Source organism: Grammomys surdaster, unplaced genomic scaffold (assembly GCF_004785775.1).
Source record: "Grammomys surdaster isolate TR1022 unplaced genomic scaffold, NIH_TR_1.0 128, whole genome shotgun sequence".
NCBI lineage: Eukaryota > Metazoa > Chordata > Mammalia > Rodentia > Muridae > Grammomys > Grammomys surdaster.
This window is the reverse complement of record NW_021604586.1, coordinates 4,600,840-4,625,838: the sequence shown is the minus strand read 5'-3', so window position 1 is coordinate 4,625,838 and position 24,999 is coordinate 4,600,840. Positions and strand designations below refer to the sequence as shown.

General features: G+C 51.0%; 2 protein-coding genes across 4 annotated transcripts; one reads left to right on the top strand and one right to left on the bottom strand.

Moving 5' to 3' along the window:
* Window positions 1-1,287: 1,287 nt before the first annotated feature.
* On the bottom strand, window positions 1,288-7,300 carry LOC114608788. 3 transcript variants are annotated; one of them, XM_028752852.1, is made up of 5 exons: window positions 7,179-7,300; window positions 6,122-6,195; window positions 2,748-2,915; window positions 2,200-2,331; window positions 1,288-1,520 (listed from the first exon to the last, which is right to left on the bottom strand). In XM_028752852.1, the coding sequence occupies exons 2-5, from the start codon at window positions 6,192-6,194 to the stop codon at window positions 1,384-1,386; spliced, it is 510 nt and encodes a 169-aa protein (XP_028608685.1). In that variant the 5' UTR covers window position 6,195; window positions 7,179-7,300; the 3' UTR covers window positions 1,288-1,383. The 3 variants fall into 3 exon arrangements, with proteins under 3 accessions (XP_028608685.1, XP_028608675.1, XP_028608694.1); XM_028752842.1 differs by having other exon boundaries at window positions 7,159-7,266; XM_028752861.1 differs by lacking the exon at window positions 7,179-7,300 and adding an exon at window positions 6,844-7,004.
* A 45-nt stretch (window positions 7,301-7,345) lies between these two features.
* Window positions 7,346-17,152, top strand: Emc8 (ER membrane protein complex subunit 8). The gene is made up of 5 exons (XM_028753791.1): window positions 7,346-7,753; window positions 14,131-14,207; window positions 15,839-15,908; window positions 16,336-16,430; window positions 16,708-17,152. The coding sequence occupies exons 1-5, from the start codon at window positions 7,532-7,534 to the stop codon at window positions 16,865-16,867; spliced, it is 624 nt and encodes a 207-aa protein (XP_028609624.1). The 5' UTR covers window positions 7,346-7,531; the 3' UTR covers window positions 16,868-17,152.
* Window positions 17,153-24,999: the final 7,847 nt, after the last annotated feature.

Genomic DNA, 24,999 nt, shown 5'->3' with positions numbered 1-24,999 from the left:
GCTTCCCCAGGCACCCTCTTGGCAATGCCTGTTCCTGCCGCCAGTCCAAGCACCAGGACCTCTCCCCTTCCAGACAGGGTCTCTGGTGCTTACATGGGACAAGGCAGTAGGGTGCTACATAGCCCTGGTTGGCCTAGAACTCACTATGTCAGCCAGACTGTCCTCAAACTTACTGTAATCATTCTGTCTCTGCTTCTGCCTTCTGAGTACTGGGATGGAGAACGTGGTCACCATGCCTGGCCAGTTATTACAGCCTGGCCTGCTCTGCACGGCCCAGTGGTTACTTCTATTCAATGGTGACAATTTCAAGAGATAGAAAGTCTCAGAAGTAGCTCACGGCAATTTCTGTGCTACTACACAGGATTGTGTCAGGCTACCCTCACATGTAAAAATGTCAACAACCTACAATCTCCCAGACCACCATAGTAGTCAGTCTAGTTTCATTTTTGTTTGTTTCTTTGTTTTTCAAGACAAGGTTTCCCTGTGCAGCCCTGGCTGTCCCGAAACTCAGAGATCTGCCTGCCTCTGGCCCCCCACCTCCCGAGTGCTGGGAGTCACCACTGCCTGACAGGTGCGATTTTTTTTTTTTTTTTTTTTTTTTTTTGGTTTTTCGAGACAGGGTTTCTCTGAGTAGCCCTGGCTGTCCTGGAACTCACTCTGAAGACCAGGCTAGCCTTGAACTCTCGAACTCAGAAATCCTCCTGCCTCTGCCTCCCAAGTGCTGGGATTAAAGGCGTGCGCCACCACCACCCGGCGACAGGTGCGATTTTTATACACTCTTCCTCAACAAGTTAAAATGCAAGTCCCCTGGGCTGGAGAGATGGCTCAGCGGTTAAGAACACTGACTGCTCTTTCAGAGGTCCTGAGTTCAATTCCCAGCAACCACATGGTGGTTCACAACCATCTGTAATGGACCATCTGTAATGGGATCTGATGCCTTCTTCTGGTGTGTTCGAAAACAGCTACAGTGTAATCATATAAATATAATAAATACATAAATCTTTAAAAGAAAAATGCAAGTCCCCTATACAAAATATATCACAACGGGTAGAAACACTTGTCACATGGCCTGGTGACCTGAACTTGACCACATCAAAATGGAAGGTGAACACCAACTCCCCAGTTGTTCTGTTCCCCACACATGCACCCTGACACACATCACATAAAGTAATAACTAGCAAAATCCTTAAAACCCTCCTCACTTCCATTATGGGAGAGAAATCTCGCATCTCAGCAGACAGGTACCTTCATTTAGTGACCACCAGAGAATGAACACACAGGCAGGCATCACGTAAACTGGTCATTTATTAGCATGGACCATTGGACAGGGCAGCATCCAGCATGCCGAGGGAGGGAGGGGGAAGCCGGCCGGGCAGCAGGCTCTCACTTCTTCCACTCATTCTTGTCGTAGTCCCACTTGGCAGAGAAGCCCTGAATGGGGTTGGCCTTCATGTCCAGCATCCGCTTGGTCTGCATGGCCACCCAGTCACTATCAAAGGTATGAGGGATGGGCCCATACACTGTGGTACAGAACAAGTCTGTGAGGAAGGCAGCCCTGCTGGGATGGCACTGCCCAGGCCTTCCATGGCTCAGGGTCTCCCCATCCATAAGCAAAGCCACCTGCCCCAGCCCCTCTCACAGGCTTTAGTAACTCCTGTCAGTGAAAGGTCAGCAGGGAAGTCCTACGCATTAAGCTGTCAGTGGCAGACTCCGCAGGGTGGCCCAGCACACAGCTAGGGATGCCACGCAGAGGACTGGCATGTTAGTCATCTGCAGCCACACTCAGGAGAGGAGGGCCTGCTCAGAATGCAACCCAACCCAACCCAGAGAGAACACACAGCAGAGAGCAGGCAAGCTCAACACTGTCCACACAGTATGGGAAAGGCCTCACACCCCAGACTCCAGATGCTCGGGAACAGCCAGCCACGCAGCAAATGGGTCTCCTAGCTCACAGCATGCAGTCCTCTGTGGACCTGAGACTTAACAGAGCAGATCCAGGCTACAGAACATGGGACGCTATACAAAGAAAGCGGTCTTGCTCTGCCACAAGGACAGCTGGCCATGCAAAGGGCACACTCTAGCTCATAAGTGTTCCCATGAGTACAGCCTCTATCCACCCTGGGCTTGGAGGCCACGTGAGACCCCAACAGTACCAAGAGCTACAGCTCTCCTGGGCCTCACCTCACCCTGTCCACTTACCAAAGCTCTTCTCCCAGATGAGAACGAGCGCAGTGAAGCCAATGAAGAACATGGCCATGCCCACGACTGTCTTCCACTCATTGGTGCCCCTGTTCATCTCGGCGAAGCTCTCGTTAAACTGGATGCGGTACACTGAGCGGGACAGATGCAGGGTAAACACAGAGCACAGATGGGGGCTCAGCCCTCCTCCCTGAAGAAACCCAGCCCAGGGATGGCACAGGCTAGGCCAGAACACACAACTGTGCACAGATCTGCGCTCACACACCAGCAAACAGAGAAAATGCAGAGCTGACTGCCAGCAAAGCCCTCGGTCACGTGAGGTCATATGGCTCTCCCATTTTTTCACAGCACACAGTGGTATTCAGCTGATCTTTCGGCAAAGCCACACCCATCCTATGTACCAAGGAGCTGTAATCTCCACACCCTGCTCCTCACTGAAGGCTAAGCCAGCAGTAGCCAATAGATATCCCAAGGCCCAGCCAGGAGATCTGGTCTAGCCCAGCCACCTCCTCACACTACTGAGTTTTTGTGCACACCCTGATACCTACATTGGACTTTCTCATCCCTGGAAAGGCTGCTCCAGTCGGCCTTCTCCTTCTCCTTCAGGGCCTTCTGGCTGGCAGACAGCATCGTGACATGGGCCACATCAGGCAAGGGGTAGTCACGCCGATCAACGTAAGCAGGGAAAGCATAGTCTTCACTCTTCACAACACTCCCTAAGACACAGTGGGTAAATCTGAAAACCCGTGTAGATGGGTATCTAGGCAGAAGGGTGATGGCAGGTCAATGGTTAAAGGAAAGCCTGACCTAACCAAACTCTAGGACTTACAGTCACCAGAGGCAGGACCAGGGCCGAGGGTTATTTGTTGGATAAGCAATTGGACTAAATGAAGACTCAACCACAGGGTCTCACACTCAGAACATAAAACTCAAAAAGGGAAGGCGGCTGTTGCAGTGACCCCAGCAGCCTCATCCACTGAGCCACCACTCACTAGTTTATTAGACTTAGCAAGTACCTACTGCTCACTCGGCTAACTCTGGACATATGTGGGTGGGATTGGGAGGAAACAAGCGTCTCTGCCTCCATGGGCTCACACTCTGTGAGAACCGAGCAAGACATGACACATGGGTCCCCCTTGAGGAATGCACGTGTGTCAGGAAGCAGAAGGTGGCCCTCAGACCCCAAGGGAAGACTGCTGTGCTCAGTCAGCAGACCCACGGCAGGTCAGGTCTGCCCAGGGCAGGGCAGGTCTGCTTTCCTTGGATGTTCCCCACTTAAAGCACTCAAAGACAGTCAAGTCAGCCTGAAGTGAGCAGGGGAAAAAGCCAGACCCTCCAAAGAGGGGAGGCTCCGGTGGCTCCATCACGGTGAGCATGCACCTAGGCCTTAAGCAGTGCTGGGGTTGGTTCTCCCACGTGTTTATTGTGCTGCACAAATAACCACTGAATCTCCACTCTTCTGTTCAACCTCAGAATTCTTAGCATCCCATAAAGCCAGGCATGATAGCATCCCGAAACTAAGCACTCGACCAGCTGAAATAGGACGATCTCAAGTTTAAGACCTGACTGATCAGCCACAGAAACACTGTCCTAATTAAATCTAGGAGACGATGATCAGAAAAAGAACAGCAGCTCCTGAACATCCTTACCAAGTTCAGCACACAACCCCTCAACCCTATTTCTCTGGCTTAAAATACTTGGACTGCAGGCTATAGAGATAGATGTAAATTAGGGTGAGAATGTTCCAGAATCAATCAACCGTGATGATAATGGTACATACCAGCAACTACACTAAAAAGAAGTGACTTCAGTGGCCCAGTGTATTGTGTCGATTACAGCTCAGCTATCAGACTGCCATAAACTCTCATGGTCTCAGAGCCCAAAAGCCATAAAACACTATATTCTAGATCAAGAATGGGTAAGTTATTTTCTAGGTACACTTCAGAGATTTGTGCCTGTCCCAAGACCAGAGGAAAGCAAAAGACAAGCACTCTTTCAAAGGACAGAGGTGCAGAGCCCACATAGTTGCAGGCTTCCTCATAGTTGCAGTCACCAGTGCAGGACCAGGCTCCCCCAGGCCCACGTGCACAAGCATGGCAGGGAGGTGACCTCACTTGAGCGAGTGGCCTCACTAGGCAAGGACTGGCACCATCCCCACCTGAAGCAGGAGAAACATGGCCAGACACCGACCGCTGGAGCCCTGCCAAGCACGAAGACAAGTCCCAAGCAACCGTGCTTGCTCCTCATCCCTGTTTGGGCCTAAAGGCTGTGGGTGAGGGGCTGACAGCCTTACTTCCAAGTAGACTTGAGTTGTGGAAACCCTACCTACCTACCCAGGCATACGCCAGGCCTCAGACGCCCTTCATGCCGTCAGTAAACCTGAATCGTTGGGGGAAGTTTACAAAATAATAATAAAGGGGTGGGGAAAGCAAAGACTCTGCATTCAGAAGACTGCTTCTCACCAAGGTGAGCGCTGCCGGGCTGGTCAGGCGTTAGGCCTCAGGTCCTTTCTCAGTCACTTCACACCACAAATACCTCAACTGACAGCAGTGCCCAGTGGAGTCCCCAAAGCATCCTCACACGTAAGCACGGAGGACAAGGAGACTCCAGCTACCTGTCCACTGGCCAGACTAAAAAAAAAAAAAAAAATGACAGCCAAGCCAAACTGAAAAGTGGTCTCGTCACAGATGTCTGTCCCTGGAGGTGGAGCTTGTCTTTCCATGACGGTTAATAAAAGAGGGACATCCTTACCCAACACCCTTTGACAACACCTATGTCTCAGCCTGCACCTATGGTGCCGTTCCCCACAGAAAGCAACAGCACACAGCACTATCACTGCTGCAGAACGGCCTCACCTACCACCACCACGGAGGCCACTGCAGGAGAATGCACGCTGCTGCCTGGGCCTCTAGATAGACAAATCTCGTTCTCCAAACTTCTCACCTGCAGCCCAGGCCTCACGCCTCACACTGCTGCCCTTCAGCAGCAGACCCTTCTTCTAGAAGCCTTCCCAAGTGCCGGCCAGGCTGTCTAACACTAGCTTAGCCAGACCGCTCCCTACTGCAAGCTCTCTGTGGAAGGGCCACCCCACACACTATCTTAGTCTCGGTGCCTAACACTGGTACCAAGGACATGCTTCATAAATGCCAAGCTAAGGTGGCGATACGCCAGGCTCAGAACCAAAACCCTGTGTGTCTGTGCATTTCAGCTGAGAAGGCAGATTCTTAAGACACCAGGAACTGGTCCGTGACTGAAATGAAATCCACACAGCTCAGACTCAAGCCCACCAGCCTCCCTTTGCTCTCACTGCTTCTGCAACACAAGTAGGGCTTAGTAAGTTTACAGAGTTCTGTAGAAGCCAAACGTTACAGTCAGCCATGGAGACAGCCAGAAGAGACAGAACTTTACAGCTGTGGTACTGTGCCTTTAACCACAGCACTGTCAGGAACCCTGTGAGTTCGAAGCCAGTCAGAGCTATACAGTGAGACAGGAAGGAAGTGAGGAAGGATGGGTAGGAGGGAGAGAGAGAACTAGAAAGAAATATAAGAGGAAAATATATCAAGCAAAGACCCAGACTAATACGATTTACCCATGTTTCTTCAAGCAGACAAATGCCCTGTTCAAATTCTCCCTAAAACCCCTGCAAGGTCAAATTGCCAGGCATCTTTGTTAAAACCCCAGCACAGGCTCTTAGACATAGGGGTGAAAAGACATTAAGTCAGTCTATGTGAAAGTGAAAGTCCTTAGCCAGGCACAGTGGTGCACATCTTCAATCCCAGAACATGGGAGGCAGAGGCAGGGTAAGTCTCTTCAGTTCCAGGGCAGCTAGAGCTGCACAGAGAAACCCCGTCATGAGAAACCAAAGAGAGAGAGAGAAAAAAAAAAGAAAAGGGAAGGAAAAGGAAGGAAAAGTCCCACTTACCATGTGCTCGAAGGCACACCGAAGTAGAAATGGCTCTCTTGCCAATCAGGCTAAGTGCCCTGGTAGCCAACATTCTGAAAGACAAAAATGTACATCTCTAACAATGAGAGGAGACATTTTTTGGAAGAAGTCTTTTTGCCATGGAACATTAAGGAAGTAAATGCAACTTATTCCCCCAACATTAAATGCTGTTTTGTTGTTGGTGTTATGACTTCATCAGCTTTTTAAGGCACAGACTGGCTTGAAAGCTTCCACCGTATCTTCCTCTACCCCATAAGAGCTGGCATTACAGGCCAGAGGCATGAACCTAGGGTCGGTCCGGTTTGTATTACTGATGCGAAGGCATGAAGTAGCAAGGAGGATGTTCTCCTACTTAGTATGCATTTACGGAGCTTCCTGATATCAAACCAAGGACTGTAATATACATGGCTTTGGCCAATTACTTAAAAAAAAAAACTGGCTTCTTAAAAATTCACTAGAAGGACGAAATAACTGAAACTAGAACTCGGTATAGCACGGTATAACTGTCCCTCGCTGTGGCGGTGGCAGCACACCGCCTGCGACTGAGTTTTATTTTAAAAATCGACTTGCGCGGAGACGGCGAAGGGCAAGCGGAGGAGGCCGCCCAGGGCCTAGCCCTGGCCCGCTTCCCGTCCCTGCGGCCCGCAGGCGACCTAGATGACCCTGTCACCCGCCCCAGCGACCCGAGCTCCGCGCCTCACTTTAGTACAACCCCCTTGGATTCGCTCCCCGAGAGAGAACGTCTGAACCCGAAAAAATAACGCCCGGGGCGGTAGAAATCGTAGCGTGACGTCAGGGCTCAGCTCGCTGTCCCTCGGGCCTGGCGAAGCGGGAACGCCCGATGCGGGACAGGCCGGATCCGAACGGCAAACGGGGATCCAAGACAACAGACCCGCCCGGGGAGCGGGCGCCCCAAGGTCACGGAGCTACTCAAGTCCCCGGTCCCGGGGCGCCTAGGAAGCACCGCTCCCGCCCCGGCGATCCAGGTCCTCGTCCCTCGGCCGCGCCGCCCTCACCCGCTGTCAAAGGCCGTCACCTGCCACTGCTGCCAGGCGACCGCCGCGACCGCCCTCTACACCACGGGTGCTCGCGACCGGAAGAGCGGGGCCCGCACCGGAAGTGCAAGAGGGTGCCGCGAAGCCTCGCGGGAATCGAGGAAGCCCCGCCCCACGCCCGTCCGATTCGGATCGCGGTGCGGCAACTGTCGCGAAAGGCGGCGAGCGGGCCGGGCTGTTTTCTGGCAGACGCTAGCGGCTACGCTTTCCGGCGGACGGATTGAGTCGGGAGGGAGGCTGGCTGCTGGAGGTGGGAGCCCGTGTCAGCGTGCAGCAGCGGGGTCGTGTTTTGTACCGTGGCGCGTTGGTCGCGACGCGGCCAGCTCGGCTCAGCATGCCCGGCGTGAAGCTGACCACCCAGGCCTACTGCAAGATGGTGCTACACGGCGCCAAGTACCCGCACTGCGCCGTCAACGGGCTTCTGGTGGCCGAGAGGCAGAGGCCGCGCAAGGAGCATCCTCCCGGCGCGGGCAGCCACACTCTCTTCGTGGACTGCATCCCGCTCTTCCACGGCACGCTGGCTCTGACGCCCATGCTGGAGGTGGCGCTCACCCTAGTAAGCTCGGGGCCACGGCGGGGTTCTGGGCTGGGTGAAGTCAGGCGTCCTTCGCGGGAGGAGCATCTGCTAGAAGCGTAGCAAGCTCTCGAGGTTTTGTAAAATTACCCAGAATCTGAGTGTGCTGTTCATTCTTAAAACCAGCACTCGGGTTAGGGAGGCAAGCGGATCTGTTATGAGTTCGAGGCCAACCTGGTCTACAATAGTGAGACCTGGGACGGGTAACGTTTAAAATTGAGATTTAATGTGCTTGTGCGCAAAGAAAGACGCCTATACCGTGTAAACCTCTAGTTTGACAGGCTGTATTTTGTCGGCCCACTTTACTTTTTTCCCCCAGCGACATTGAAGTCTATTGCTAAACTTGCTGTTTTAGCAAGATTATAGGTCATAATACCGACTGCTCCTTCTGCTTTTGTAAATCAAACTTGCTTTCTCTGCTCAAGAGACAATTGGAAGACCCAGAATTATAACTTTGTGGAGTCCTTTTATAAAGCCCTGGGTTGATTGGATCTGGCCAAGTGCAGTCCTGACGCACCTGAGATGCAAATCAATCCTGCTGCCAGTATCTGAATTAAAAAGCTCCCTGACCCTGAGCCAACCAGACTCGGTACAGCTTCATTACATCTTAGAAGGAGCTCTGAAGATAAAACCTGAGCTGGCCGTGGAGGAAATGTTAATCTTGTCTCCCCTCCGCGACTAAAATGACTCCATTGAGTCAGAGACCCGTTTTGAATGTAGCCCCCTGCTAGCCTCGCTCTCCCGGCACTTCCTGCTCTAGGTTCCTGAGAACTGGGATTACCGGTGTGACTAGCATTCCTGGATGTCTGTTTGCTTTGTTTTTTTTGGTGGGGGGGGAGGGCACGGGAAGGACAGTATTTCACTTTTGTGGGCTTGGCGGTTTGGGACTCTTCTGTAGACCAGGCTAGCATCCTACACACAGATCAACCTGCCTCCATCTCCTGAGAGCTAGGACTAAAGGTGGACACAACCACGCCTTGCTCATCCGTTACTTAACTTACAAAACCAGAAGAAATTTCCGCCAGACTACAAGTGCCTTTAGGCAAATTGTCTTGCTGCAGGGTTTTGTGGTATGTGTGTGTCTTAAAAGAGTTATTGTGCCGGTTATTTTGTTTTTGTTTTTTGTTTTGTCTTTTAAGATTCTTTCCGAGCAGGAGGAAGATTTTTGAGTGATACTTAGTTCCTGAAGAAGAGTGCTTTTAGTGCCTGAAGTATCTCTTGGGGATTCCTGTGCATGTTTCTGGCCACTGTCTTAATTGTTCTGTTAGCAAGGGAGTTGCAGGTAGATGAATCTGAGGTTTCCTGGTTGGGCTCTGCCTTCAATGGTCGGGCTGGGTTCTTGGGTTCTCCCCTGAGCTTGACTTGTGGTGGGTTGAACCTAGGGCTCAGTTAGACTCGCATTGGTACTGGTCTAACAAGCTCTATGCTGAAGAATGCAGGAACCAGCTAATGGAGGAGCTGGAGGGATGGCCCAGTGGTTGGAGCACTGGTTGCTCTTGTAGAAGAACTGTCCTCACTAGGCCAGGCACTTCCAGCCGCCAGTAACTCCATCTCCCGACTCCCTCCCACGGCTTCTGTGTGCACTGAACTCACATGACCGCACCCACTTGTAGACCCTGAACTAAAAGTAAAACAAGGGCCAGGTGAAGTGGCCTTTAAGTTCTTAAAAGTTCAAGACTAGCCTAGTCTACAGAGCTAGTTCCAGGACAGCCAGGGCTATATAATGACACCCTGTCTTGAAAAACAAAGCAAGGTATTTTAAGAAAAAAAAAATTGTTCCTTTTTTTTTCCCTTAAAAAAGTTGGCTCATCAAAGCTGGAGGATCAGGATGGTCAGGGCTTTCAAGTATCAGGCCAGCCCAGCACCCCAGGCCACGTGACCTGCCTGGGGGCCTTCGTCAGAGGCAGTCTGTCAACTGTCTTGAACTCTGTGCATCTGATGCCGTGACCAATCTCTTCTGATGCCGTGACCAATCTCTTCCAATGCTGTCTCCACTGTGTTCTGGAACACAGTTTAATGATAGTTTTCAGGCCTGGGTTCCGTTGTGACGGACTCCCGTCTCCCTCAGGTTCTTGCTAATCTATCCCTCCATCTCCTGCCAGCCTCTAGTCTCAGATGAGCCTCTGCATCAGGTTGCAGGCTCCGCCTGAAGGACTGGGGTCTGACAGTACCTCTCCAGATGGTGCATCTGTCCCAGGATGTGACCCCACACCTGTGGGAGCAGCAGAGTCCCTTAGAGCAGCACACCCGCTGCTCCCTGTCTCTCTGCACACACCTCCTTACCCTCCGCCGTGTCTCTTCCCAAACACACAGCATTCCTGGTACTACTGTTCTCTCCTGTGCATGCCCTCTGCCCTGAATATCCTCCACCACTCCCCCTGGGCTGTCTAACCAGCCCCATGGCACTTGAGTTTCTTCAGTTGGTGCTGTTTACTTTGCAACCTTGCACACTGAAGGCCAGGAGGTCTCTGAGTTTGGAGTCTACTGCTGCTGTAGGCGGTGGAAGTTTTAACAGCAGCAGGCAGAACCCATGTAGTTACTTCGGTGAGGCCCCAGAACCTGGTGGCCCCGCTGCCGAGGAGCTCACTGGAATGATTGTTGAACGTGGTAAAGACAAGCCAGCCACTTCTTAATGTGTGTTCTGCCAAAGGGCAGCATGAGACTCCTTTGAAGGGATTTCTATTATCATTTTCCATTAGACAAAAATCCTTGCATTTCCGGGTGCTTTTCATCTGTTTAAGTACTTCTGCCTGTTATTTATCCTCAAGCCCTTTGACGTAGGCAGTGAAGGAATTACTCCTAATAGCAAAAACCCATAAAAGGGTTGGTAGGGAAATTAGTGTAACCCTGTTTCTCTAAGCCCCTTTGTCTTTCCCCTGCCTTGGTTTCTGCTGTGGCAGCGGCTCTCTGCGTTCTGCTCAGATGACTCTCTTACTCACCATGATGTGTCTCAGGCCAGTGTTCTCCCTACAGTCTGCACTCCATGCCCCACCGCTGCTGCCCCATCTGCCCTGGGCGCGGTCCCTCTCAGCAGCAGCCTCCCACTCCCCCAGCCTCTCTTCCAAGGAGAAGTCAGGGCTGGCCTGAGAAGTAGCTCAGTGAAACCCTGAAGGCCTGCTTCTTGCTACAAACAGGTGTGACCAGGTTACCCTCCACTTGGTCATGCAGCGTCAGGTGTGGTATGGCTCTTCCTTCGCCTTGCCTGGTCTCTGGTTATTGTGGAATCACCTGAGATAGACTACAGTGCTTACACACAATGTTAGCAGGCTTTCGGAGAGGGGCCATCTGTGCAGAGTCTTAACAGGAGCTAAAGGGTTGGCCCTGGCCCCTCAACAGCTCTCCAGTCTGTGAACAGAAGGGCAGGGCTCACACCCAGCTAAGAGCTTTCTCCTTCCCCTGTGAAGGAAAAAATGTTTATGAGGGGAGTAGAGGGTCTGTCTGAGGTTCACTTACCTCCCTACGGTCCTGGACAGCTATTTGCTGTTCTGTGCTGTTCTTAAGAAACTGCATGGTTTTCAGATGGCCGTAGGGGAAGATGCCCATTAGCAGAGGTCAGCTTCAGCTTCAGGGTTGTGCTTTATCTTGGCCCACTTGGGAAGCAGCAGGCTACTTGACTGTGTACTGTCACTCCAGGCCACCAGCTTTTCCTGGGGCTTTTGGGCTTCCCTCGGGCTCTGAGGCCTCTCTATGCCTGTCCAACAGTCTATCCACGTCTGCTACCTCACTCTTCAGAGGCCGCCTAACCCTGGTTGGTTTGTTTTGTTAATTATTTAGGGGCAAGAGAGATGGCTCCGTGGCTAAGAGCACTTGGTACTCTTCAGTAGACCGAGTTCAGTTCCCAGCACCTGTGTCAGGTGACTCACAGTAGTTTGTGCATCCAGTTCCAGGGAATCTGACACCTTTGACCTCCAGGGGTACCTGTGTTCCTGTACACACACAGACATACACATAATAAAAAATAATAAACCTTTAAAAATAAGTATATGTCATGTGTATGGCCTCTGTGTATGTCTGTGCGGGTGTGTGTGTGTGTGTCGCTTGTGGAAGCCAGAATGTCAAATCCCTGAAGTTAAACACAGTTGTGAGCCGCCATGTGGGTGCTCTATGAAAATATCCAAACTGTTAACTACTGAGTCATCTCTCCAACCCTCTTCCCCTATTGTTAAAACATTCCCCTGCCTCTGTATGCAGGAGGGGTCTGCTCCCTGGCGGATGGATAGACAATGCTCAGGTCCTAACCACCTATGAGTTGGATGGGAGACAGAAACATACAGTGAAAATTAAAATTCTTTGCAGTTCCCAGAGCCCAGCCAGAGCTTTTATGGCCTGGTTTACTTTATGCCTCCCCACAGAGTTCTCAGAGTTCCAGGTCACAGCATTGCGTCCTCCTCTGGAGTTTATTTGAGTGCCTGGGATTTTTACATAGGAATTTGTCCTTACCAGACATGGGGAATGAAACATGTGCTGCATTTGTCACAGGAGTCAGCCCTGTGTCTGTGCTCAGAGAACAAATTCAAGGTAGTGTTGTATATGTTTAAGGCAGATGTGAGTCCTGGACCTTTTGTCTAAAGAACCAGATGAGACTGTTCAATGAAGGCTAATTCTGTGTTGCTGGGGCATAAAATATGTGTTGTGCCCCAGTAGCAGATACAGCATGACCGTGATCAGCTCAACAGACTTCAGAAGATAGTCACAGGCAGAGAGATTGTCCTTGGTCCTCTGTGTAGGACCAGAGTAGGCATGGGGCTCCTTAAACAAGTCAGCGAGTACGGTATGGAGACAGAAGTGGTCAGGAAGGTATCGCTGTAGACCCAGGAAATCAGACTAGAAAGGGGGTGCCCAGAACTTGCAGGAACTAGCCCCATTATAGACTGCTCACCTGTGAGATAAAGAATTAATGTTTTATGCCGATGTATCTGAGTGCCTTGTGTCAAGAGCAGTAAATAGAAAATAGGCAGGCCCTGAGACGGGGAGCTGGCCAGAGGTAGGGTTGCCTGCAGCAAAACAAGGTCAGCTTTGAGTTCAGGGAAAGGGGCTAAACCCAAAGTTTAGAGTAAGGCCCTCTGATGGTGTATGGTGATAAGTTTGGGAAGGGAAAGAAACTTCTAGGTAGGGGCATTTATTTCTAGCACCTGCTCCCTTAAAAGGAAATGGTAACACGTGACTAGCTTTGCAGGGATTTGTGCAATAGAGCCATTATAAATATTTGGGGCTGTAACTCTAATCTTTTGGGTAGATAACCAGCATTGTTCACTGGTTCAGTGAGCCCTGGTTTTGTCCCAATATGGTAACTCATGAGTTCTCAGGAATTTGGAAGTATTCTAGTCCACATGAGCCAGGGACCGAAGACCTGTCTTAATGTCTGTCTTTAGTCATGAAGGACACTGAGGTCTGGACCAGCATCTAGTTGGGGGGAGCAGGTTTTAAAGTAGGCGCTTTGGTTTTTAAGACTATTTTCTTGGACCTGGAAGTAGTGCCAGCATACACCTTTAATGCCAACACCCAGGAGCCACAGGCAGGCAAATCTCAGAGTTCAAAGTCAGCCTGGTTTACAGAGTGAGTTCCAGGACATCTAGGGTTGTACAGAGAAACCCTGTCTCAAAAAGACAATCTTGTGCAGCTCAGGTACCCACACTATGGTGTCAGCAGGCTCCTGCCACAGACTTAAGATCTTTCTGCATAAGTTCCCAAATACTAAAACCACAAATATATGCTACTGTGTCCAACTTGCATTGCTGGGGTTTTAGGTTTTGTCTTTAAGATTTACTCTGTTTTTGTGTCTGTCTGCCACAGGCAGGCATTAGACCTGCAGAAAGCTAGATCAGGTGTGATAAACCATAGAGCAGAGCAATTCTGAAAGTCTGTCGCTGCTCCTGTTTCCAGCACAGGACAGTAAGCATGCTGCACTGCAAAGACATGGGTGGGTGCCGTTTGCACCCGCCCCAGCAGCCTGGTCTCCTTATTTACAGAGGTTAAGCTTTAAATACGGTATCACCAGCCTTCTGTGTGTCTCAGATCCTAAGAGAGCGTAAGTGTGCTCAGCGTATTCGAGACAACCGTCACAGTGTGGACGATGTCTCAAGCTTCAGGATGCTTCCCTCAGACCCCTGCCGTGCGCGCGCACGCGCGTGTGCACACACACACACACACACACAGAGTGCTGCTGCTGTGTGGTATTGGCTGCTGTGCCCAGTGCAGCCTGTGTGGGGGGACTCTGCCTCTGGGCCCTGAACTCTTGAGTTCCCACTTCACTGTAGTCAAGAGGACGGACAATTGGATGTATGGGTTGTCCTTGTGGGGGAGAGGTGCACTGTCACCGACCTGATGCTGAGGTCCTTTTCCGTTTCTGTTCCTCTCAGATTGACTCGTGGTGCAAAGACAACAGCTATGTGATCGCCGGCTATTACCAAGCTAACGAGCGTGTGAAGGATGCCAGGTAGGGGTTGCACACTGGGCGGAGGGTTCGAAGCCACAGAGCCGTCATAGGCTTCAGTTGGCAAAGCCTGTGCAGGTCGCCACCTCCCAGCCCTGCTTTGTCAGGTGTGCAGGTGACTGGCCAGATGAGCAGCCAGGGTTTTGTCCATGGCTCCTTTGTTGTTCAGGGAAGGAGCTCAGAAAGAGGGGGAGCAGCCACCAGCTCTGTGTCCGCCAGCCTGCTGCCTCCCACTCCCAAACCTGAGGCTGTGGAAGGCAAGGGTCACTCTCTTGAGTGAGTAAAATGGTTTGGGGTTTGGAACTCTTAGGATGGGGGCCTGTGGTGAAAGTGTGGTACCTGAATTGGCTCCAGGTTCCTGCGCCGACGATGCCTCCACCTCTGCTCTCTCTTGAGCAGGCTGAGTTTATGTCTGCTTCAGTCTGGGCTCTGTGAGCCTAGCCAAGGACACCTTCCATCAGGGTGGCTTAAGGAGCTATTAGGTGGGCGACTCCTGAAGGGGTGGGTCATGAATGGACTCAGGAACTTGTACAGGGACCAAGCCAGTGACAGCAGCCTCCATCCCTTAGCCCTCCAGGGCCAGCGAGGAAGAGCTGATAAAGAAGGCCACCTCCAGAGGAGCAACATCCTTTGGCCACAGGACATGGCCAACATCATGATAGGTCCCACGTCAGGGAAGGGAGGCCCAGATCAGTCGTACTGATGTCCCTCTTCCATGCCCTCTGCTGTCCTCCAGAGGCTTCCTTTGGCTGCAGCCAGCTAGAAGCCAGGGGACAGCTGGAAAATACCCACACAGTAAGTACTGGGGTTTTCTTGTGTGGTTAGATGGAGCCAACAGACCCCAGTGTGCTTCTGTAGTGTGGGCGGTAGAATGGCCCACAGGCTCTTCTAGAAACAAAGCAGTGAGCTGGAGGTGCCCCACTATTGTCACTGAGGCTTGGATGCCTTCTCGTTGAGTCAGTCAGGGCACTCTGGGGCTGCCTACACCTGTGAAAGCCCCGGGCTCAGGTCCCCGGGCTCTGCGGCCACCTCTTGTTCTCTGTGCCCTCTGGCCCTGGATTCTTCCTCTGCGTGGGTGACAGGTGCTTGTCCACCCTGCACAAAACCTGCTGTGGAGGTGGCTGGGGAGAGCCACGCAAGCAGCTCTGCTGAGCCAAACAGAAGGGGCAGGCTGTAGCTGCAGAAGTTGCAGACCTCTCCCAGCAGCGTGGCTGGGGAAGTTTTGTCAGTGTGAGGTGCCAATGTCATTGAGCAAACACCATGACACCAAATTGAAAGCTCACAGCACAGGAAGGTGTAAAATGCCTTAGAGTCCTAAAAAGTGGTTTGATTTAAAGAGGGTTCAGTTAGGCCCTGGGACTCCTGTGACAGTTCCTGTGGATAAGCCACTCAAGAAGCAGGCACAGGAGAGTGCCGATTCAACTTCCTGTACAGTCCACAGCCCAGCAGGTCGTCAGCTGCCCTGGGCCACACTCCAGGAAGCATTTCCCTTCAGAAGATGCCCAAGGATCCACCCTGGCATTCACAACCCTGAGTCCCGCTTCCTAGCTCAAGTGCTGGTGAACTGTCCTGACAGGGAGGGGACTGTTCGACTCAGCTAGAGTATTGTTGAGCTCAAAGATCCTTCTCCACAGCCCAAACCAGGTGGCAGAGAAGGTGGCCTCCAGGATCGCAGAGGGCTTCAGTGACGCTGCACTCATCATGGTGAGTCTCATGGAGAGGCTTCCCCCTGCTGGGCTGCCCCAGCTCCAGGCCTAGAATGTGTAGTCATGGTGGTGGGTGAGGAGTACTGCTGCCAGCCCGTCCGTGGGACAGGGGCTCTCTCTCACCTCCTGCAGTCTTGGCCGGCTCTCCAGCCTCACTAGCCCAGATCCCTGGGGGTGGCCCAGTAAGTACCAGGGCCACTGGGCAAAGCCTGGAGACTGGAAAGCAGGGCTGCATTACACACTCTGAGAGGGAGGGAGCAGTCTGGTTGGGGCACACTGCCCCGCTTTGTGGAAAGGCGGGAAGAGCTCACACTTGCCCTGCACCACAGAGTCCCTTGGTATGGGCATGCCTGTGCTGCTCGCCTGGGAGCCCAGGCCGGCCCTTCTCACACTGTACTCAGGCCGGTACCCTCCCTTCTCCTCAGGTGGACAATGCCAAGTTCACGATGGACTGCGCAGCACCCACCATCCACGTGTATGAGCAGCACGAGAACAGGTGGCGGTGCAGAGACCCACACCAGTGAGTGCAGCCCGGTGTGGCCCCGCCTCCGACGGGCGGGCTTCTGTGTAGCTTGGGGTCTGGGTGGTACACCGTGGTCTCCACACACACCTCCAGTCTGCTTTCTGATCACATGGATGCCTCCCTCAGCCATGTTCCTCTAGTTCTTCAGTGCCCCATTGGGAGGGACCTGTCCGTCCACTCAAGTTCACATTCCTGTGTCTCCCCGCAGCTGCCCTGTCCTTAGCAGCCTGTGTGGTCTTGGTAGGTCTGAGGCTGACTTCTGTCTGTCCTGCAGCGACTACTGTGAGGACTGGCCGGAGGCACAGAGGATCTCGGCCTCGCTCCTGGACAGCCGCTCCTATGAGACACTGGTGGATTTCGATAATCACCTGGACGACATCCGGAGCGACTGGACCAACCCCGAGATCAACAAAGCAGTCCTGCACCTGTGCTAGACAAGGCCCAGGACTGGAGAGCACGCTGCAGAGAAGACGAAAGCTTATTTTTAAATGGAGACGAATAGTGGGTTAGACCGAAGGCAAGCTGCAAGTCTGATGTGTGCCTTGGGAGGAAGGGGTGCAGTCGGCGTCCTGCAGGGCAGGGCTGTGGAGAGAGAGCTGAGGGCTGCCTAGGCTTTGGGTTCTCAGTCCTATACTGCCCGGTCCTGCCCGCCAAAGCTCTCTCTGCTTGTCCCAGGTCATTCCCATTAAACAGTTCTATTTAGCCTTTTATAATCCTGAGAGGGTGTGTTTCAGTCTTTACTGTGGGGAATGTATGGGTCATCTTAGCCTAGGCCGCTCCGGGACCCTGACGCTAGAGCATCATCTGAGCAGCCAAGTAAGTGTGGGGCTGTGAGCCACACAGGCTGCACCGAGGGATTGGGCAGTGCTGTTGCCTGAGAAACCACAGCACGATGAACACAACACATCAGTGATGAGAGCAAAGATCCCAAGAGAAGCCAGTTCACCCTGACTCAGCTACTCCACGGCTTCAGAATGAGAGCTGCTGTGTATTTACAGCGGGGCGGGCTTGCACCCATGCTGTCCCAAGCAATATGCTTGTTAGTTAGCTTGGATCATTTGACCAAGTATTCTTGACCATCTTAGGAAATAGCATGTAGGCTTTTGGGTACACTGTTCCCCATGTTCTTACTAAGTGGGAGAGCCAGGGTCACCTTAGTGAGTGGACTCTGGAGAGCCAGGGTCACCTTAGAGAGTGGACTCTGGAGACCTTTCTCCCCTTTATTCAACATTTTGCTGTTTTTTTGTTGGTTGGTTGGTTGGCTTTTGTTGTTTGGAGGAAGTGTTTAGTTTTGTTTGGTTAAGAATATCCCTTTATGATCCTACTTGGCGTGGTGGTCACTGTGAAGGAGCCTGGCCCTGGACAGGCAGTGACCCCTCAGCCTTTGCTTCTTAAGAACATGGATCACCACGCCTCCAGCTCCCCTGAACCTTCTAAACTGATTTCCTCTGTGTCTGAGCAAAGGAAGATGTGAGGCACCAATCCCCACTCTTCCTCACCCCCAACCCCAGCACTACCTTGTTTATTTTTGAGATGGGAAGTGTCAAGATATAACCAGGGTGGTAGACAGTAACTCACAGTTCTGTCTGTCCAAGCCAGGTGGCCCATGCCTGCGTCCTAGCACAGAAGAGGAATCACAAGCTTGAGTCTGTCTATTCATAATGAGTTTGATGCTTAGACTGGAGTGGGAACATGTTCTGAAAAGACTGACTTGTCAAACTTGACACTCTTGCCTAGCTTTGAGCTCCTGCCTTGTGTTCAAGGACAGCTGGTCCTTTACAGTGAGGCTAGCCAGTGCCCCTAGTGGACATCATTCCTGGGAGCAGAACCCAGGGCCTCCGCCAGGAGAAACTCCCTATACACAGATGGACACTGTAACCTCTTACAGCACCTACCCTCTGTCCTGGTTACATTTCCATTGCCCTGATGAAGCACCAAAACTAATTTGGGGAGGAAATGGCTTATTTCACCTATAACTCAGAACAAAGGGGAGGAAGCTGGAGGCAGGAACTGAAGCAGAGGCCATGGAGGAGCTGCTTACTTGATCTCCGTGGCCTATCCATTCGTAACTCAGGACCACAGTCTAAGGGCAGCAGTTCCTCAGTTGATAGTCCCTCTTCCCAAGTGACTAGTTTGTGTCAAGTTGGCAAAAACTAACTAGCAATGTCTTAGGGTTCTCAGAACTGACAGAATGGGGGGGGGGGGGAGGTGCGCACGTATGCATGTGTACACACACGTATACCTATATGTGCGTATTTACATGTATGTAAAACAGCATGTATTAGTCACAGGCTATGGTCCAACTATTTGAGCAATGGCTTCTCCCAATGGATAGTCTACAATTTCCCTGTTCGGTCTGCAAGGCTGGATATCTCAGCTGGTCTTAAGTATATGCACAAAGTGGGCTCCAGTGGCATCTAAGGGACGGATTGACAGGGGAGCAGTCAGTGAGCAAAAGCTTCCTTCTTGCATGTTCTCTGTATGGGCTGCCACCAGAAGGTATGGCTAGACTCAAGCTGGGTATTTCCAATTCAGATGCAATCAAGAAAAATCTCTCCCAGGTGTGCCCAGCAGCTTGGGATGTAGTGACTTAATCCCATATAATGTAATAGTGATTCCAAGTCGTACAATCAAGTTGACAACCAAGAACAGCTACCGCAGACATCACTATTGGGCCATAATCTTCCTTGTTTATCTCCAAGTTGCTTTTGGTTGGTGTTTACAACAGAAACTAAACTAGGGTACCATTAAAAAAGTACACATGTAGTACCAACTAAAATATAAAGTGTTTTAAACATTCCGAAGAAAACTAGAGAGAGACTTTGAAGGTCCCACCACCGTAAAGCAGTAACGAAGAAATAGACCTGCTATAAATGTCTGGTGTCTGTGTATCAGTTTTTTAAAAATTTAATGGATTTTCCACTTAATTTTTGTTTTTGAGACAGTTCTATTATGTATCCTTGGCTGGTCTAGAACTTGGTATGTAGACCAGACTGGCCTTGAACATGAAGATCACCTACTTCTGCCTCCTGGGTGCTGGGATTGCGTTAGAAGCTTTTCACTTCCAAAATTGCCTTTTAAGATGGGGGCTACAGAGATGGCTTATCGGTTGAGAGAGCTTGCTGCTCTTGCAGAGGACCCAGGTTCAATCCCCAACACCAACATGCTAGCTCACAATTGTCTGAAACTCGATTCAGGAGATAGAGTGCTCACTAATGAGACCTTCACTGGCACCAGGCACATGGGGTGCACAGACACATGCAGGCAAAACACCCATACACAAAGAATAAATAGTTGCAAGACTGAAAAAAAAAAATAAAAGAATTAAGGATACTAAGCCAAGCCTGCTGGCCTTTAATCTCAGCATTCTGGAAGCAGGGAGATGTCTGTTGGTTCAATTCAGCTTAGTCTACATAGTTCCAGGACAGCTGGGGTTATATAGAGAAACCCTGCCACTGGATAAATGTTTAAGGATACTACCCAAACGTGGTGTATGCCCATAATTCTAGCGCTCAGACCAAGACAGTAGAATTGCCACAAGTTGAGGCCAGCCTGGGCTACATTTTGAGTCCCAAGGCTAGAATAAGAACCTGTCTCAAAACAACAGAAAATAATACAAAATGATACTAATACGGTAAACCAGGCAACAGCTTCATGAGGAACAACGTGGTGAGCTGACCGACCTAACCATATATGTTCAGTGCCCTGGACTAGAAAGCAGCTTGGAAGTCCTGCGAAAGTTTGTATGGCCAGCAAGATGGCTCAGCTGATAAAGGCAGCTTAAGCCCCACATGTTAGAAATGTGCAGGTTGTCCTCTGACCTCCACACATGCACTGTGACGCACGGTTGATAAACACATGTTATTTTTAAAGCCTTTGTATAATTAACATCATTTATTCTATTTATTATTTTTGATGTGTAGAGAAACCTATTGTTTCTGTGTGGTACTTTGCACTCCGTGTGAGACCTCCATCAGGCAGGAAGCTCAACAGAAAGTGTCCAGCCAGCTGCAAGGTGAGGGCGTGAAAGTGTCTGGGGAGGAGGAGGAAATGGTGACCATGTCTGTGAGGGAGGGGTACTGCCCGAGGTGCTGGAGATTGACGCAGGGCCTCGTATGTGTTCAGTGAGCACCCTACCCTGTGATATCCATCCTCAGACCTATAAATATTTCATTCTCTTCAAATTGGCTGCAGCTATCTGTGTGCCTCTGATACCCTCAGCAGGACCTGTGCCATTCTTCACAGCTGCTTCTGAGCACTTCCATCCCCAAAGATCTGCTGCCTGAGATCTGCCCCTCGCTGGTTTCTGAAAGGCTGCAATCTAGAGTCTGAGGTGCTGGCTCTGGAATCAGATCTAGGGCACTGCAGAAGAGTCAGGGGTCCGCCTTCTCTGCTGACCCAGGCTTCCAAGCAGGCGACACCAGCACAAGCAGGACCTGGCCCTTACTAGAGGTGAGTTTTGGCCCAAGCGTGTACCGTCTCACAAAGTGGAATAGCATGCAGTGTTTAGTGCTGGCCGAGAAAATTCCAGACACCGTCATGTGTCTAATGAGTTGTGCTTCCAAATACTTGTGATATCCCGTGGACAAAACCCCTGCCCACCAGGAGAGGGGAGTCAGCAGTGCCCAGCCTCAGGCCCAGCCACACTCCCAGGTTCTCTGTTACCTCCCCTGGGACGGGTCTGGGCGATTCTGAAATCGATGCAATCTTGGACCCTCCTAGGTTCCCAACAGGCCTTGCCCCCTTAGAGAGATGGCTTAGCACCTGCCAACTAGTGCCAACAGCCCTACACCACACTGGAAAGTCCAGAATGGGTTGGGTGAGCCCCATTTACTACACTGTAGTTCCGTGGCCCAGGGCATGTCCCTGTGTACACCCTTTGGATAACACCCACCGGCAGAGCCACGCACAGCAGAGAACATGCTCACAATGAAGTCATGTCTAGAACGTGTCGCTGGCCAGATGCATCTGAGGGCACCAGGCCGTGACAACAGTATGTATCAAAAGGCTAAGTGATAAAACATTAAAAAGCTGGCACAGCCAACTCATCCCTCCTTGTCCATCCCGTCACCCGGCTCCACTCACAGATGGGGACAAGGCCACCCAGCCCACAGCAGTGACTTCTTAGGTTCACACAACAGTAAGTGATGGAGAGGGGCGTTGAGCTGGTGGTGCCTTCGCGGGAGACAGACTCAGTGCTGCTCGGCATGCGTGAGACCCAGGTTTGATACACTATGGCAGAAAACCCTCTCTCTTGCACTCGGTGCCCTACCAGCTGCAGCCCGGTCCAAGTACCCTTTATTACAGAACCAGTATAGGAAATCAGGGACAGACAGGTACCTTGTAGGAGCATATGTGTGTGCCTACATCTGCCTCTTGCCATCCCCTTCACTAGTGAGTGATCAGAGATGCAGCCACGTTGCAAGCACTGGTGACCAGTGTGGTGATGCCTGCCTGTGTTTGAGGACACCTGCAGTGTAGAAAGGCATGGTGGTAATGGTCTGTAGCTCTGGCCCAGAGGATTCAGACCCAAACCCAGGGTTTTCAGCAGCCTGAGCCACAGTTTGTTTTGTTTGGTCCATTGTCTGTGAAGACTGGCCTTGACTCACAGTCCTGCCTCTTCTCACCAAATACCAAGTGCATTCTTTATCTAAATATCAAAGTAAATAGCATGGCTCCAGAGCCAGGTATGCCAGCCCGCACCTGTGGTCCTAACAGGAAGAGGCAAGAGAGTTGTGGGGTTCAGAGTCAGCCTTGCTCCAAATTTGAGGCCAAACTGGACCACAGGACCTTGTCTCAAAACAATAAACAAAGAACAAAAACAAGCAAAGAGGAAAAATACCACTTCTGAGTAACACTCCAGGGATTGTGGCCTCAGAGGTGGCATAGATTTTTAAACAGGGTGCATACAGGAATGATCGATTGTGCTACATTAAACTTTTAAAAAATTGTTCATAAAAAAGGGGCCATTTGGTTGACATTCAGGAAGCAAGGCTGGGAGACGGCCTAGAGGGTAGCGTGCCGTGGAACCATGAGGATCAGAGCTCAGATGTGAGGACCACAGAAAGCCAGACAGAGCCACAAGCAGCTGCAAGGTCGGCACTGGTGTCCCTAGAGCTCGCTGGCCAACCTAGCTGAATCAGAGCTCTGAATCAGGGACGAGATCCTGTCTCAATAAGGTAGAAGGTTGGAGAATGGGTGGGCAGTTGAGAACATGACCTGAGTTAGCTTCCCACTCACATTGGGTGGCTCACAAAGTAGCCCCAGCTCGAGATCCAACACCATTCTGGCCTCTGAGGGGTATGAGTTCACACATGCACACATCTCTTTTAAAAAAAGGAAGCCAGGTATGGTGGCTCACACACCCTAATCCCAGCACTCCAGAGGCAGAGGCAGATGAATTTCTGTGCGTTCCAGGACAGCCTGGGCTACGTAGAGAAAACCTGTCTCGATAAATAAAAATAAATACACTGGGGAGCAATCAATGAAAATATTGAACATGCATCCCTGGATTGACATGTGCACACACACACATGCCAAAATAAATAAAAATCTTGGAAGCAGGTATGGCAATGCGTGCGTTCTAATCCTGGCCCTCAGGAGGCTGAGGCAGGAAAATCTAGAGTTCTAGGCCAGCCTGAGCTACATAGACCTCTCCAAAGGAAAAAAAAAAAACTGGAAAGTTTAGGAAGCAGCCCATTATGAGAAGGAACTGAATAGAGTCACAGTCATCTAATGAAAGACTTCCACAGCTGTGCTTGGTAGCACGTGCCTGTGACCCCTGCACTCGAGAGGCTGAGGCAGGAGAGTAGTTGTGAGTTTGAGGCAGACTCTGCGCTATGGAACATTTCCTTAAACGAAGGGAACTTCAGAGGTGTATCAGCAGTTAAGAGCACCAGTTGCTCTTACAAACGACCAGGCCTCCGTTTCCAGCACCCACATGGAGGCCTACAACTGTCTGCAACTCCAGTTCTGTAAGATCTGTCTTCTGGCACCAGGCATGTGCATGATACAGAGACGCAAAAGCAAGCAAAACGCCGGTGTTAGTTTGAATGAGAATGGCCCCTGTCTTTGTTAAGTTTTACTGCTGTGAACAGACACCATGACCAAGGCAAGTCTAATAAAGGACAACATTTGGTTGGGGCTGGCTTACAGGTTCAGCGGTTCAGTCCATTATCATCAAGGTGGGAACATGGCAGCATCCAGGCAGGCATGGAGCAGGAGGAGCTGAGAGTTCTACACCTTCATCTGAAGGTTGCTAGCAAAATTCTTGGGTCCCAGTTGGTGGAACTGTTTGAGAAGGATTAGGAGCTACTACCACAGAACCATGCCTGTCTACCTGCAGCCATGATGGTCATGGACTCTAACCCTTGGGAACTGTGAGCCCCAACTTAAATGCTTTCTTTTAGAGTCAGCTTTGGCCACAGTGTTTTTTCATGGAAATAGAAAAATAACTAAGACACCAAACATACATATGAAATAGGAATGGAAATAAAGCACATTTCTAAAAAAAAATAAAAGAAGGAACTGGAAAGATGGCTCAGTGGTTAAGAGCACTGGCTGTTCTTCCAAAGGTCCTGAGTTCAATTCCCAGCAACCATATGATGGCTCACAACCATCTGTAATGGGATCTGATGCCCTCTTTTGGTATATCAGTGTAAAATCTTTAAAAAAAGAACAAAAGAAATTCATCTAGTGTATTCATCTATACATATAAAATTACTGAGTCAAGTGGCTCTAACTAAGCAGGCATTTTCCAAAAGTCATCCAACAGCTGACAGGTACACAAATATGTATCATTGGTGTCCTCAAGCAGGAACAAGTTGAAAACAAGAGGTAACTCCTAAACAGGAAATGATATCCAGCACCTGGACCGCAGCCGAATCAGACCTGAACATACATCCGATGTACCCACACTCATAACCTCGGAGCTAGTTGTCTCACACCAGGGTGTAGGGCTCTGGATATATGTCTTCAGCACCAGCCTCTGGATTGAGAATTGCAGCTGACAGGTGACAGTGACGCTCCGACAGGCCCCTGGGGCCTCCTGAAGGCCCTAGCATCCCACATTTGTCATGAGTGTCTAATTCCTCTCCACACCTTGTCTCTCCCAGAGCTCAGACCTAAACCCTACACTGTCTCATGTTCTTGGGTTCAACACTATCCCCTGAAGGGCTTAAAGCCATTTGGGTGCCCACTGGAGAGCAGCTGCCCAGGTGCCAAGCTCTGCTCAGATGCATCTGCTCTGCAGGCATTTCTCAAAGCAGCAGGCTAGGGCCCTGAGCCTTGAGAGGCTCTGAACACATGTATCAGGAAGCTGACAGTCACTGTGTTCCAGCATCATGAGCTGAATGGAGAATGGGATTCTAGAGAACCTAATGGCCAGGGGTGGGGGGTGGGGAGGGGCCAGAACTCAGAATTTCAGGCCACTAAGAGCATCTCTGCACAGCTGCTTCCTGAGAACCTTGTGCCCTATCCCAGCGTCCCTGGAGCCCTGCCAATGGCTGCCTTGCCCCTGGACTGCCTCAGTGCTCCAACTGACCTCCCATTTGATCTGAGCTAATGT